The sequence below is a fragment of the Ambystoma mexicanum genome, chromosome 8, assembly GCF_040938575.1.
Source record: "Ambystoma mexicanum isolate Mex_15411 chromosome 8, UKY_AmexF1_1, whole genome shotgun sequence".
Taxonomy (NCBI): Eukaryota; Metazoa; Chordata; class Amphibia; order Caudata; family Ambystomatidae; genus Ambystoma; species Ambystoma mexicanum.
Window position 1 is genome coordinate 1153956132 of NC_090929.1, and position 14457 is coordinate 1153970588.

General features: G+C 47.0%; 1 protein-coding gene across 1 annotated transcript in view; it reads left to right on the plus strand.

Annotated features, from left to right (window-relative positions):
- The window catches only part of FAM13C (family with sequence similarity 13 member C), an 835708-nt gene that overhangs the window by 560473 nt on the left and 260778 nt on the right, over positions 1-14457 (plus strand). The window contains exon 6 of the mRNA XM_069611221.1: positions 7942-8089. Coding sequence (XP_069467322.1) covers positions 7942-8089 — 148 coding nt within the window. The remainder of the gene's footprint in view (positions 1-7941; positions 8090-14457) is intronic.

A 14457-nucleotide genomic window follows, 5' to 3' on the forward strand; every position in this document is an offset into this window, starting at 1 on the left:
GGTGAATGGACAGAGGGATGGAATGGGTAGTGTGGCTGAGGGAGATGGAAGAAACAGGTGAATCGACAGAGGGATGGAATAGGCAGTGTGACTCAGGGAGATGGAAGAAATAGGTGAATGGACAGAGGGATGGAATAGGTAGTGCGGCTGAAATAGGAGAATGGACAGAGGGATGGATAGGTACTGCGGCAGAGGGAGATGGAAGAAATAGGTGAATGGACAGAGTGATGGAATAGGTAGTGCGGCTGAGAGAGATGGAAGAAATAGGTGAATGGACAGAGGGATGGAATAGGTAGTACGGCTGAGAGAGATGGAAGAAACAGGTGAATGGACGGAGGGATGGAATAGGCAGTGCAGCTGAGGAAGATGGAAGAAATAGGTGAATGCACAGAGGGATGGAATAGGTAGTGCGGCTGAAATAGGAGACTGGACAGAGGTATGGAATAGGTAGTGCTGCAGGAGGAGATGGAAGAAATAGTGAAAGAACAGAGGGATGGATAGGTAGTGTGGCTGAGGGAGATGGAAGAAACAGGTGAATCGACATAGGATTGCAATAGGCAGTGCTGCTGAGGGAGATGGAAGAAATAGGTGAATGGACAGAGGGATGGAATAGGTAGTGCGGCTGAGAGAGATGGAAGAAATAGGTGAATGGACAGAGGGATGGAATAGGTAGTACGGCTGAGAGAGATGGAAGAAACAGGTGAATGGACGGAGGGATGGAATAGGCAGTGCAGCTGAGGGAGATGGAAGAAAGAACTGAATGGATAGAGGGATGGAATAGGTTGTGCGGCTGAGGAAGATGGAAGAAATTGGTGAATGGCCAGATGGATGGAATAGGTAGTGACGGCTGAGAGAGATGGAAGAAATAGGTGAATGGACCGAGGGATGGAATAGGTAGTGCGGCTGAGGGAGATGGAAAAAATAGGTGAATGGACAGAGGGATGGAATAGGTAGTGCAGCTGAGAGAGATGGAAGAAAATGGTGAATCGACAGAGGGTTGGAATAGGTAGTGCAGCTGAGGGAGATGGAAGAAATAGGTGAATGGACAGAGGGATGGAATGGGTCGTGTGGCTGAGGGAGATGGAAGAAACAGGTGAATGGGCAGAGGGATGGAATAGGTAGTGCGGCTGAAATAGGAGAATGGACAGAGGGATGCAATTGGTAGTGTGGCTGATGGAGATGGAAGAAATAGGTGAATGGACAGAGGGATGGAATAGGTAGTGCAGCTGAGGGAGATGGAAGAAATAGGTGAATGGACAGAGGGATGGAATAGGCAGTGTGACTCAGGGAGATGGAAGAAATAGGTGAATGGGCAGAGGGATGGAATAGGTAGTGCGGCTGAAATAGGAGAATGGACAGAGGGATGCAATCGGTAGTGTGGCTGATGGAGATGGAAGAAATAGGTGAATGGACAGAGGGATGGAATAGGTAGTGCGGCTGAAGTAGGAGAATGGACAGAGGGATGGATAGGTAGTGCGGCAGAGGGAGATGGAAGAAATAGGTGAATGGACAGAGTGATGGAATAGGTAGTGCGGCTGAGAGAGATGGAAGAAATAGGTGAATGGACAGAGCGATGGAATAGGTAGTACGGCTGAGAGAGATGGAAGAAACAGGTGAATGGACGGAGGGATGGAATAGGCAGTGCAGCTGAAATAGGAGACTGGACAGAGGAATGGAATAGGTAGTGCTGCAGGAGGAGATGGAAGAAATAGTGAAAGAACAGAGGGATGGAATAGGTAGTGTGGCTGAGGGAGATGGAAGAAACAGGTGAATTGACATAGGATTGCAATAGGCATTGCGGCTGAGGGAGATGGAAGAAATAGGTGAATGGACAGAGGGATGGAATAGGTAATGTGTCTGAGGAGATGGATGAAATAGGTGAATGGACAGAGGGATGGAATAGGTAGTGCAGCTGAGGGAGATGGAAGAAATAGGTGAATGGACATCGGGATGGAATAGGTAGTGTGGCTGAGAGAGATGGAAGAAATAGGTGAATGGACAGAGGGATGAAATAGGTAGTATGGCTGAGAGAGATGGAAGAAACAGGTGAATGGACGGAGGGATGGAATAGGCAGTGCAGCTGAGGAAGATGGAAGAAATAGGTGAATGGATAGAGGGATGGAATATGTTGTGCGGCTGAGGAAGAAGGAAGAAATTGGTGAATGGACAGGGATGGAATAGGTAGTGACGGCTGAGAGAGATGGAAGAAATAGGTGAATGGTCCGAGGGATGGAATAGATAGTGCGGCTGAGGGAGATGGAAAACATAGGTGAATGCACAGAGGGATGGAATAGGTAGTGCGGCTGAGAGAGATGGAAGAAATAGGTGAATGGACAGAGGGATGGAATAGGTAGTATGGCTGAGAGAGATGGAAGAAATAGGTGAATGGACAGAGGGATGGAATAGGTAGTACGGCTGAGAGATGGAAGAAACAGGTGAATGGACGGAGGGGTGGAATAGGCAGTGCAGCTGAGGGAGATGGAAGAAAGAAGTGAATGGATAAAGGGATGGAATAGGTTGTGCGGCTGAGGAAGAAGGAAGAAATTGGTGAATGGACAGGGATGGAATAGGGAGTGACGGCTGAGAGAGATGGAAGAAATAGGTGAATGGACCGAGAGATGGAATAGGTAGTGCAGCTGAGGGAGATGGAAAAAATAGGTGAATGGACAGAGGGATGGAATAGGTAGTGCAGCTGAGAGAGATGGAAGAAACAGGTGAATCGACAGAGGGTTGGAATAGATAGTGCAGCTGAGGGAGATGGAAGAAATAGATGAATGGACAGAGGGATGGAATGGGTAGTGTGGCTGAGAGAGATGGAAGAAACAGGTGAATGGACGGAGGGATGGAATAGGCAGTGCAGCTGAGGAAGATGGAATAAATTGGTGAATGGATAGAGGGATGGAATAGGTTGTGCGGCTGAGGAAGAAGGAAGAAATTGGTGAATGGACAGGGATGGAATAGGTAGTGACGGCTGAGAGAGATGGAAGAAATAGGTGAATGGACCGAGGGATGGAATAGGTAGTGCGGCTGAGGGAGATGGAAAAAATAGGTGAATGGACAGAGGGATGAAATAGGTAGTGCAGCTGAGAGAGATGGAAGAAACAGGTGAATCGACAGAGGGTTGGAATAGGCAGTGTGGCTCAGGGAGATGGAAGAAATAGGTGAATGGACAGAGGGATGAAATAAGTAGTGCGGCTGAAATAGGAGAATGGACAGAGGGATAGAATGGGTAGTGCGGCTGATGGAGATGGAAGAAATAGGTGAATGGACAGAGGGATGGAATAGGTAGTGCGGCTGAAATAGGAGAATGGACAGAGGGATGGAATAGGTAATGCGGCAGAGGGAGATGGAAGAAATAGGTGAATGGACAGAGGGATGGAATAGGTAGTGCGGCTGAGAGAGATGGAAGGAATAGGTGAATGGACAGAGGGATGGAATAGGTAGTGTGGCTGAGGGAGATGGAAGAAATAGGAGAATGGACAGAGGGATGGATAGGTAGTGCGGCAGAGGGAGATGGAAGAAATAGGTGAGTCGGCAGAGGGATGGAATAGGTAGTGCGGCTGAGGAAGATGGAAGAAATAGGTGAATGGACAGAGGGATGGAACAGGTAGTGTGGCTGAGGAGATGGATGAAATAGGTGAATGGACAGAGGGATGGAATAGGTAGTGCAGCTGAGGGAGATGGAAGAAATAGGTGAATGGACAGAGGGATGGAATAGGTAGTGCGGCTGAGAGAGATGGAAGAAATAGGTGACTGGACAGAGGGATGGAATAGGTAGTACGGCTGAGAGAGATGGAAGAAACAGGTGAATGGACGGAGAGGTGGAATAGGCAGTGCAGCTGAGGGAGATGGAAGAAAGAAGTGAATAGATAGACGGATGGAATAGGTTGTGCGGCTGAGGAAGAAGGAAGAAATTGGTGAATGGACAGGGATGGAATAGGTAGTGACGGCTGAGAGAGATGGAAGAAATAGGTGAATGGACCGAGGGATGGAATAGGTAGTGCGGCTCAGGGAGATGGAAAAAATAGGAGAATGGACAGAAGGATGGAATAGGTAGTGCAGCTGAGAGAGATGGAAGAAACAGGTGAATCGACAGAGGGTTGGAATAGGTAGTGCAGCTGGGGGAGATGGAAGAAATAGGTGAATGGATAGAGGGATGGAATGGGTAGTGTGGCTGAGGGAGATGGAAGAAACAGGTTAATCGACAGAGGGATGGAATAGGTAGTGTGGCTGAAAAAGGAGAATGGACAGAGGGATGGAATTGGTAGTGCAGCTGATGGAGATGGAAGAAATAGGTGAATGGACAGAGGGATGGAATGGGTAGTGCGGCTGAAATAGGAGAATGGACAGAGGGATGGAATAGGTAGTGCGGCAGAGAGAGATGGAAGAAATAGGTGAATGGACAGAGGGATGGAATAGGTAGTGCGGCTGAGGGGATGGATGAAATAGGTGAATGGACAGAGGGATGGAATAGGTAGTGTGGCTGAGGGGATGGAAGAAATAGGTGAATGGATAGAGGGATGGAATAGGTAGTGTGGCTGAGGAGATGGATGAAATAGGTGAATGGACAGAGGGATGGAATAGGTAGTGCGGCCGAGAGAGATGGAAGAAATAGGTGAATGGACAGAGGGATGGAATAGGTAGTACGGCTGAGGGAGATGGAAGAAATAGGTGAATGGACAGAGGGATGGAATAGGTAGTGTGGCTGAGGGGATGGATGAAATAGGTGAATGGACAGAGGGATGGAATAGGTAGTGCGGCCGAGAGAGATGGAAGAAATAGGTGAATGGACAGAGGGATGGAATAGGTAGTACGGCTGAGGGAGATGGAAGAAATAGGTGAATGGACAGAGGGATGGAATAGGTAGTGTGGCTGAGGGGATGGAAGAAATAGGTGAATGGACAGAGGGATGGAATAGGTAGTGTGGCTGAGGAGATGGATGAAATAGGTGAATGGACAGAGGGATGGAATAGGTAGTGCGGCCGAGAGAGATGGAAGAAATAGGTGAATGGACAGAGGGATGGAATGGGTAGTGTGGCTGAGGGAGATGGAAGAAATAGGTGAATGGACAGAGGGATGAAATGGGTAGTGTGGCTGAGGGAGATGGAAAAAACAGGTGAATCGACAAAGGGATGGAATAGGCAGTGCGGCTCAGGGAGATGGAACTAATAGGTGAATGGACAGAGGGATGGAATATGTAGTGCGGCTGAAATAGGAGAATGGAAGGTGGGATGGAATAGGTAGTGCGGCTGATGGAGATGGAAGAAATAGGTGAATGGACAGAGGGATGGAATAGGTAGTGCGGCTGAAATAGGAGAATGGACAGAGGGATGGAATAGGTAGTGCGGCAGAGGGAGATGGAAGAAATAGGTGAATGGACAGAGGGATGGAATAGGTAGTGCAGCTGAGGGAGATGGAAGAAATAGGTGAATGGGCAGAGGGATGGAATAGGTAGTGCGGCTGAGAGAGATGGAAGAAATAGGTGAATGGACAGAGGGATGGAATAGGTAGTGCGGCTGAAATAGGAGAATGGACAGAGGGATGGAATAGGTAATGCGGCAGAGGGAGATGGAAGAAATAGGTGAATTGACAGAGGGATGGAATAGGTAGTGCGGCTGAGAGAGATGGAAGGAATAGGTGAATGGACAGAGGGATGGAATAGTGCGGCTGAGGAAGATGGATGAATTGGCTGAAGAACATCTTTTTAAGGACGCCACGCCACAATCAGTTAAACAAAATCTGGTGGGTCGGCAGGGAGTGGGGCCTGTGCAGTGAGCATTTTTTGTATTATTATTTTTTAGCGTAGGCATCGCATCCTAGAACTATTCTTTTGCATAGAAGTGGCAATATATCATACGTACGAAGATTTTTACAGTTATATGTAACGGAGCAAAGCTACCAACGACGTCTGTAGGGGTATTGATTTGTTATCAAACCTGTTTTTTTTCATTGAACCCTCTACTTTTCACGAGGGCAAATCATTCGCATTGGTAATATAGTTTACGCTTTACCAGTATACCATAGAGATGCTCCGTGCCCCGAATTTACAAAGCATTTTCCAATTGACTTTTCATATTGAGAAATGCGTTCGAAATTAGGGCCATAGCATCTGGGGATAGGCGTCCTTTAAATACTCTGCGTATGCGTTCAGGTATCAGCAGGGATACACTAGGGTGCATCGCTGGGTCTGTTTGTTGCCGTCGTGATGGGGTATCTCAGCTCTGCGAGCGGCAGGCCTGCGTCTTCCAGGGCACTCGCCCTCCCCCTGAGGGCCGAGTAATTTACTGCGCACGCACGGAGGCGGCATGACTCATCCGAGTCTCGCGCGCGGCGTTAGGGCTTTCACCGCATTCGCATTTTAGAAAGATGCTCCTGCCTGCCAGACAGACTCCTCGAATGAATATTGCATGCGGCAGGGAGAACACGAGCGAAACAATGGGGCGGGGGGGGGGGGGGTGGGAGGGGGGCGGCGCGTCCAGCTTTATGTGTTTCGAGTGTGTCTGCAGTAACTTGGAGATGAGGATGTTACACGTGTCAGACAATTAACGTGGCACCATGCTGCGCAGGAGTAGACAGCACAGCACACACGAGTACGAGATTAAAACCACCGGCGACAAAGATGCTTAACGCAGCGAGGTGTCGTGGTCTTCTTTGTTCTCTGCAGAATGCTGCATAATGTGTTGTAACGAGATTTTTTTTTTAATGAATGGTAGATGGGGAGGGGCGTTGTGCTACCTCTGGTTCCCGGTGAGCGTGTGTGTGTGTAGTGAATGAAATGCACGGCTACTGGCAGGGCTTTAAGTGGGGTAAGAAATCGAGAGGGGGCCCTCATGTGGGGGCGTGGCTTCTGGGAGGGGCGTGGCCTAAAAAGCACGCAAATCATAAGGTCTGCACACAAATATATATACATGTTATATATCTGTGTGCGTACCTTACTATGGTTTGTGTACTTTGCAGGCCATCTTTTCTAAACATAGAAATATGTTACATATTGCTATGTTTAGAAAAGATGGCCTGCAAAGTACACAAACCATAGTAAGGTACGCACACAGATATATAACATGTATATATATTTGTGTGCGTACCTTACGGTTTGCCTAGTTTTCAGGCCATGTTTTCGGGTTTATAAAAGATGGCTTTGCAAGTACACAATTCAAGCTATCTTTTATAAAGCTTTGACTACGGACAAAATTGTCCGTCCGCAAAGCTTTATAAAAGATGGCTTGAAATGTGTACTTTCAAAGCCATCTTTTATAAACCTCGAAATATGTCGAGGAATCCCCAGGTTCGCCGAGGGTTAAAGACGCCTCGGCGACCTGGGGAAACAAAGGAACAGTAACTGCCTCTGGTGACCTCTCGCGCGAGGGGTCACCAGATGCAGTTACTATGACTGTCAGAAGTGGCAGCCAGTCACAGCATCGCTGTGGCTGGCTGCCACTTCTGTCAGATCGCCTGACTTCATGGCAGGCGCATGCATTATCCCGTCGCGGCTGCGGCCGCGACGGGATAATGCATCCTGCCAATGTTGCGGGCGGTGGGACGGGGCCCCGGCAGGGCCCCGGCTCAGCCCCACTTTTTGGAGACTGCCGGGGCCCGGCCCCGTTAGGCCCCGGCCCACTTAAAGCATTGGCTACTGGATATCAGCATCACCCCACAGCGTCCCCATCTCCCCTCCCTCTGTGCCCGCCTCCTCTCTCTGATTGATTGGTCAGCAAGAGACGAGCAAGGGGCGCTGCTGACGGAATCCCCAGTAACGTGCATTGAATAACCCAGCCTAGCGGGGACTTTCATAACTGCGGCCTCCCGCGCCCACGCGGACGGTCGCACGTGACGTAGGCGCGGCGAGGCGTAGGGCAGAGGCAGCGCGAGCCCCATTCTTGCCGCACGTGCACGCGTTTGCTGTTCTCTCTCTTAGGCTCGATGTTCTGCTTCTGTTTACAGAACTCCTTCCTGAAGCTGCAGAGCCTGGAGTCCGACCTGTGCTCGGCCGTGCTGCCAAACCAAGAGGAGGGGGCTCAGCTGCAAGGTGCCAAGGACCCGGTCCCTTCACTCGGCCAGGGTGGGCAGGCGGATGGCGTCAATGGCAGAGGTAAGGCTCTGGGCACCTGCTATGAAATCTCACGATATGTGTATCACCGTGATGGGCGCGGCGGCGGGCGTCGCGTGCCCTATGATGTCAGAGAATTAACAAGAAGACATGTCGTTACTATTGAGCCCAGACACTTATTGCCCACCACTTGAATGCTAATCACGCCCATTGTGTCTTCTGCATTTACATCCCCTTATTATTCGCTTGACAAGACATTGTTCTGCATAATTCGTTCATTGTATACTTGGTTTCTACATTTTCCAGGAATTATACAATTAAATAAACTCTATTCCTAGAATATGTGGGGAAAGTTGTGGACAGTGAGAGGAAAAAGCAACTTTCTCGTGTGCGTGATGTGAAATAGGTGTGATGTTTCCCATGTATGATCTTGCTATAGAATGCACTGGTGCTTGGGCCGTTCACCAGGTACTCCCTGACCCCAGGTTCCACTTGCAATTTAAGGGACTCTAGGAGTGAATTAGCGAAAGAGGACGAGTGCAAAGACATGGATTGCTGCTGCCTGGGCTCAGCGCCAGGCTCTCATTTATAGTGTATACAGTGCTGAACACTATACATCATTTTCCAAATGATTCCCATTTTGATTAGATGAGGGGATTAAGGTGTTTTGCCCAGGCTCGCACAATGATGGTCTAGGTTGGGAGCCCGGTTTTGAGTCATCAGTTTATTCAGGAGACGTCATCCTCGTAGGGCGGGGCTAACGGTTCACAGTCTCTTTTTTTCAAGCATGGTTTTTATATGCAAACATATTTTTTTATCGATTTAGCCGTTTGTTCATGAGAAACTACATGTTGCAGACATGTTACTCTTAATTGCGAATATGTGTTTATGAAGGTGTACCTGGTGCTATCCAAAAATGTGGAGGAGAGGATTGTGAAGCAGGGCATCTGTCACCCTGCACTTATCGCTGGATGTGTTTATCCATAGTGCAGCCCCTGTGGAAACGGCACCTGGGGGCACATGGTCCTGAAGGGCCACGGATTGGTATGGCGGCCCATTTCTATTACATGGACCGTGCGCCCTGAGTTGCTATGGCTACACAAAGACAAAGGGATGACACAGTAACTGTAACGTTTTAAGTTTGCCCCTTGAACTTGTGCTGCTTATGCAGAGCTGTACAAAAGCACCAAAATGGCTTTCAGCCAACGGACACCGCTGCTTTGGTGTTGCCTCTATCTATCAAGTTTACATAAGTGCCAGGCTATTATGCAAGTCTATGCAAAAAGTACGAGCATACTAGTCCTTGGCACTTATGGGGTTTTAAAGAGACACAGAAAGTACTCAAAAAATCGAGCAAATTAGCAACCATCGATCAATCACCGCAAGAAGAACCCCAGCAATCTTTTTCCAAGAATGAATGGCAGCCCGGGGAACAACGTGTATGTATTGGAATGCAATAGGCCAGTGAAGTGAAAATCTTCACATAAGCTTACCACAGGAAATGTGTCGCCCACACTGGCTGTGCCCGGGGCATTTGCAGCATCAAATTATGTACAGTTTTTCCCATGCTCCCAACACTTTCAATGCCTATTTGGACATGCGCAGATCACATTTTCCCACAAACAAACACCCACCAGTTTATGATACAACTCAGAAGCAGCGTGACCCCTGGGTCTCCACGATCTTCCCTGTGGGCTCGGATACATTTTTCTGTACATGCGCGTGCAGACGTCTTTTCCGCCATCCACGGAACCTAATTCTTCCAGAAGTGGTCCTCAGTATCCAGACCCACCCCTTGAATAGATCAACATTGTGCGTGTACTTCACACACAGTTTCTTTCTTTGGTCACCGACAGGAGTAAATGTGCATATGTGATTTCCTGATCCTAGCCTTTATCCACCGCTTCTCTGAGCTCTAGCGACGAGGGGCTGTTTGATGGTACTCCTGCTCCTAACCACAACCCTGCTGATAAAAATGTTGCATCCCCCTCTCGACATTTTTTCCAGAGATCAGTAGGGGCCAGCGCCATTTTAAGAGGTTTGGTGGCCTGGACGACAGACACATGTTCCCCTCCCCCGATTTATAGAAAGTAAGGGATCCAAGAATCTCTATTTGTCCCCCCCCCCCCGCTCTGATATGATATGATATGATATGGTATTTATAACGCGCCTATACACAAGTGTTTCAAGGAGCGATGCTCCACTCCCCATCCCAATAGTAACTGCTAGCTTGAAATGCTGCACTGAGAGCAATCAAACTAAGAGGGCAACTCCCTTGAAGTTCCTTCACCACCCCCAACAGAGCTAGAATCAGGAACATAAGCACGCAGCATTTCAAGTGTGACCATAGCAGTCCTCCATGGGGATTCTTGTGTTCTAGCATAGGTGCAGAACCGGTTTCAATGACAGAAGGCACAAGGAATTGATACAGTCTGTTGTATAGATGCAGGGACAGATATTAGTATCAGTGGTCGAAGTGTACGAAAAGAAGTAGTGGAACTATGTTCCCTACAGGTCTGCACCGCCCCCCAAAGACCCCATCGCCGTGCCCCCTCCCACGCAAAATAAAATCCCCAAAACACATGTGCCTGCTCTTTAAGGAAACGTCCTATGCAGTGCACTGAATGTGCAAGTTCCAACCTCTTCCTACACTTTTATTTTAAAACGAAACGGTTCCGGAACAGTTTCTTTTTAAGATAAAAGTATAGGAACAGTAAAACTTAATTTAAAGAAGTAGAGGAGCATCGATCCTGACCACTCCCGCCCACTTCGACCACTGGGCAGAACTTAAACATTGCGATGAAGGTACATATACTAGAGCATGACTTTTAAGTTTCAAAGCCATGAGAAAGGTACATGTCCCCTGGTGTGGATGCAGGAAACACATTGGGAGCCAGGAGTCTGGCGTAAATGCTCCAGTACAAATACATTACTGGGATTAGATGCTACTAGTAGAGTACACAAAAACCCACCAGAGATGCAGGACACAATTGCAGTGTCTCAAAATGTGCAGGAGCTCAATCATATCTGCAGAAGAACAAGTAGAAGCAGTAAGGAAGGTACGCACACCCATGTCATAGACAGAGAATACAGATTAAAAGATTAAAAGTCACTAGGAAGGTGCACACATGGGAATATAGACTGAGTTTAGACGAAGGCCCCAGTTTCAAGCGAAGTTGCAATGTGCGATCCGAGAAACAGATTACTTTGTGGTGTGCAATGGTAACGGGACGTCTGGCCGCAGCAGATTCCATCGAAGTAGAATTAATAAAATTCTTTTCATCAGATTTTGCCCTAAATATATGTGGGGAGTGGGTTTAGGGTAATCATTAATGTAGGGAGTGTTAAGGGAGGCTATTGGGGTCTCCCCCTGCATATTTGTGGCAAAAACAACCAGTAAAAAAAATAACAAATTAGATACAATCTTTTCGGCAAAATCACATAGAACCGTGTGCAATGTATACATGGTCTCTAATATTAAACATGAAACAACAGTTTGGCCAGTGAAGCCATGAGTGAGGCTCTTGGAAAGCGAAATCACTCTTGGTGACGGACAATTTTTAAATATTTATGGACTGGAAAGTTGATCTGCCCATGGTGACACACTTTAATTAGGTGGCGAACCAGAGATTTGACACAGGTCTTCAACTTCAAAACTTGACCACATTGGTTCTTTTACCTATGAATGTTTGACTTTCAAGAACATAAATCATACTGTTTTGTAGACCTGACTTAGAAAGTACACAGAGGATACGATACACCAACATTACAATATTTGTTTTAAAATTCTTCTAGAAACATGACTGCTGTTTTTTTTTTGTTGCATCTTAAAAGAAAAGAAAATCTACAAACACCAGAATCTGAATTGATGTTAGATTAAGAAATCGTATGTAGGTTTTACTACTGTATTTTACAAAGGTATGTAAACCAACCAAACAAAATGTGTGACATGGTTACCTGCTTACAGTTGTTGTTTGGCACGGACTTGCAGATTGTTATTCGTGATGTCAAGAAGACAATTTGCAATTCTAGAAAAAAATCACATTTTCTTTTGTGTCAAATAAGCAGACCTAAGCATAAGTGTGGCATAGGCATGTATCATTTGGTTCGCTCGTCTGGGGTCTTTCCACTCTACATGAAAGCAAAGGGCAGGCAATTGGCTAGAGCTAGGCACTATAATTTGAAAAGGAAAAACATGTCACTGACAATACAGTACTATTTAGTGGGATAGGATTTTCTGTCCAGGATCCCAGTATCACCTAATGGAACTGGGGGATATAAGCCTTCATAATTTGGTTCCACTGCAGCCACTTTGGATACCCAAATACCCCTCTCGACTAATGCGTTATGGTCTTCATTGACTTGCTGGAACTTGCTGTCTAGTTTTTACAGCCCTGGTTTGCAAGGACCGAGCTCTAGACCTGCACCACACTGATGCCATGTTAATTTTAGTACCTGTTGCTTTCTGCAGCATTTATGTAGTTTTGTAGCACACTGGGTGTTAATTATACCAAAGGTTATATACTCAAGTCTATCAACCGCTGAGCGAAGAAAGGCTGAGCTGGTCCTGCCAGGATTCGGTACTGTGATCTGACAAGCGCATATACACCTGTGCAACAATACATAACACAACTAGCTACATTTTTAACTACCGCGGCACTCAAACATAGCCATGTGAATTTCAGCTTCGGTTAAAGTAAGTGATCAAAATGTTCCCTGATGAAAAGGCTCTATAAATTGAGCTACAATACAGAACACGTTAAATGATTACTTCATCAGTTTGGAAATAACTCAGCAACAGTAGCCAGGCATCAGGCCCAGATCCTCAGCAGCGGCAGCACATTACCACACAATGTCATGACATGTCCCCTGACTTATTTTGCAAGTGGGGACCCTTACCAGTTTGGTGGCCCGAGGCAAGTGGTCCATTTGCTCACACTTTAAGACAGCTCAGTTTGGGCCACTTGAATCTTGAAAGAAACACAATGCTAGCCTCATAAGCTGCTTCTGATCACCTGCCAGCTTCGGAGATTAGAAATGAAGTTAGAAACAAGCAAACTTTAAAAGGTGGAAATAAACTATGAGCCACGGTGAAAATGAAGGAGCTACTTTGAACGTGATAAGACATTAGTTGAGCGGGCGACCTCGAGGAGTAAAACGGCACATTCAGAAAGCTCAGTGAGGTGTAAGGTGGTGGTAGGTATTTAAACCTATGCACTCTGTACAGAAATTATAACACATTTGGTGGTTTCCATCCCTTTTCAACCTCACAATGAGACAAGTAGCACAGTCATGCCATGGGTTTTATATAGTGCAGATCCAGATGGGAAGTAACAGGGTGCTGTTCCAGAGCGAATTGGATAAAATGATATGCATACAATCTGAAGGATTGAATAGTAAGGGTGTACGGTAAGAAGCATTTTGAGAGAGGGGATAAAGAGTAAACGAGGCAGTGAATAGAGACCGGGGAAGGAAAGGAGTGTCCGGTGTGAGTTATGGAGGTTCCACAGATGCGCGCTGATTCAAGCTATAGCACTTTGAGTTTCCACAATCTGACCTTCCTAACTGCACGTTTGAGTCCCTGAATTTGTATCACTGGTTGCCCTCCTTGTCTGTTTCTGCTATGACATCGGAAGAAAAACGTAGTTAAGATTAAAATATGCTCTGACAGAGTAACTCAAGAGCCATTTAGTTTCTGTCACCAACGCACAGGTTGGGCACAATCCACTTGTCCTCCTCCAGTATTCAATCTTCCGAATAAAAATGTGGGGTGGGAGGTGGAGCCATTTGGGCTCAAAAGAGGGCACTTTCTCTTGGTGTCCTAAGTGTTCTCCCTTCCCGGGGATTGATTCCCAGCACTGTTCATGAGGTTCAGTGCATTGTGTGAAATATTTTGTCTCAGAGGTCATGGCGTTTCATTTTTGGCCTCTACTGTTGATATTGGGGCTCGCATCATTGACATTTATGAATGGCGGTCTGCAACTTCCCGATATGACTTAAGTTGAACCAAAATGGTGGAAGTGTAGCCCGCTGTGACACATCATAACTAGGTGCTGAATCCATTTTTGAGATGCAATACAATGCTGGCAGGTGGCCGGGAATCAATGCAGACACTGAGGATGGACCAGCACTGTCAAGCAGGTTCAGTGCTGAGCCCACAAAGCTCTGCCATGGTGGTGGCCCAATCACTGCCTACATGGATTCCAGAGCAGTCACATTGGCCTTGATGTTTCTGGACGTGGTCTTAACATCTTGAAGCGCATCCATTTGGAGGTTTGGATTGGTTCGGATCCCGGAGATGTTCTTTTGTTTAATAGCGTCTTCCTCTTTTGACATAGTGGGATGGGGCAGAGGCGTTTTTTTAGAACTCTGTGTAGTGGGTTGTCATTAACAGTTATTTGAATGAATTG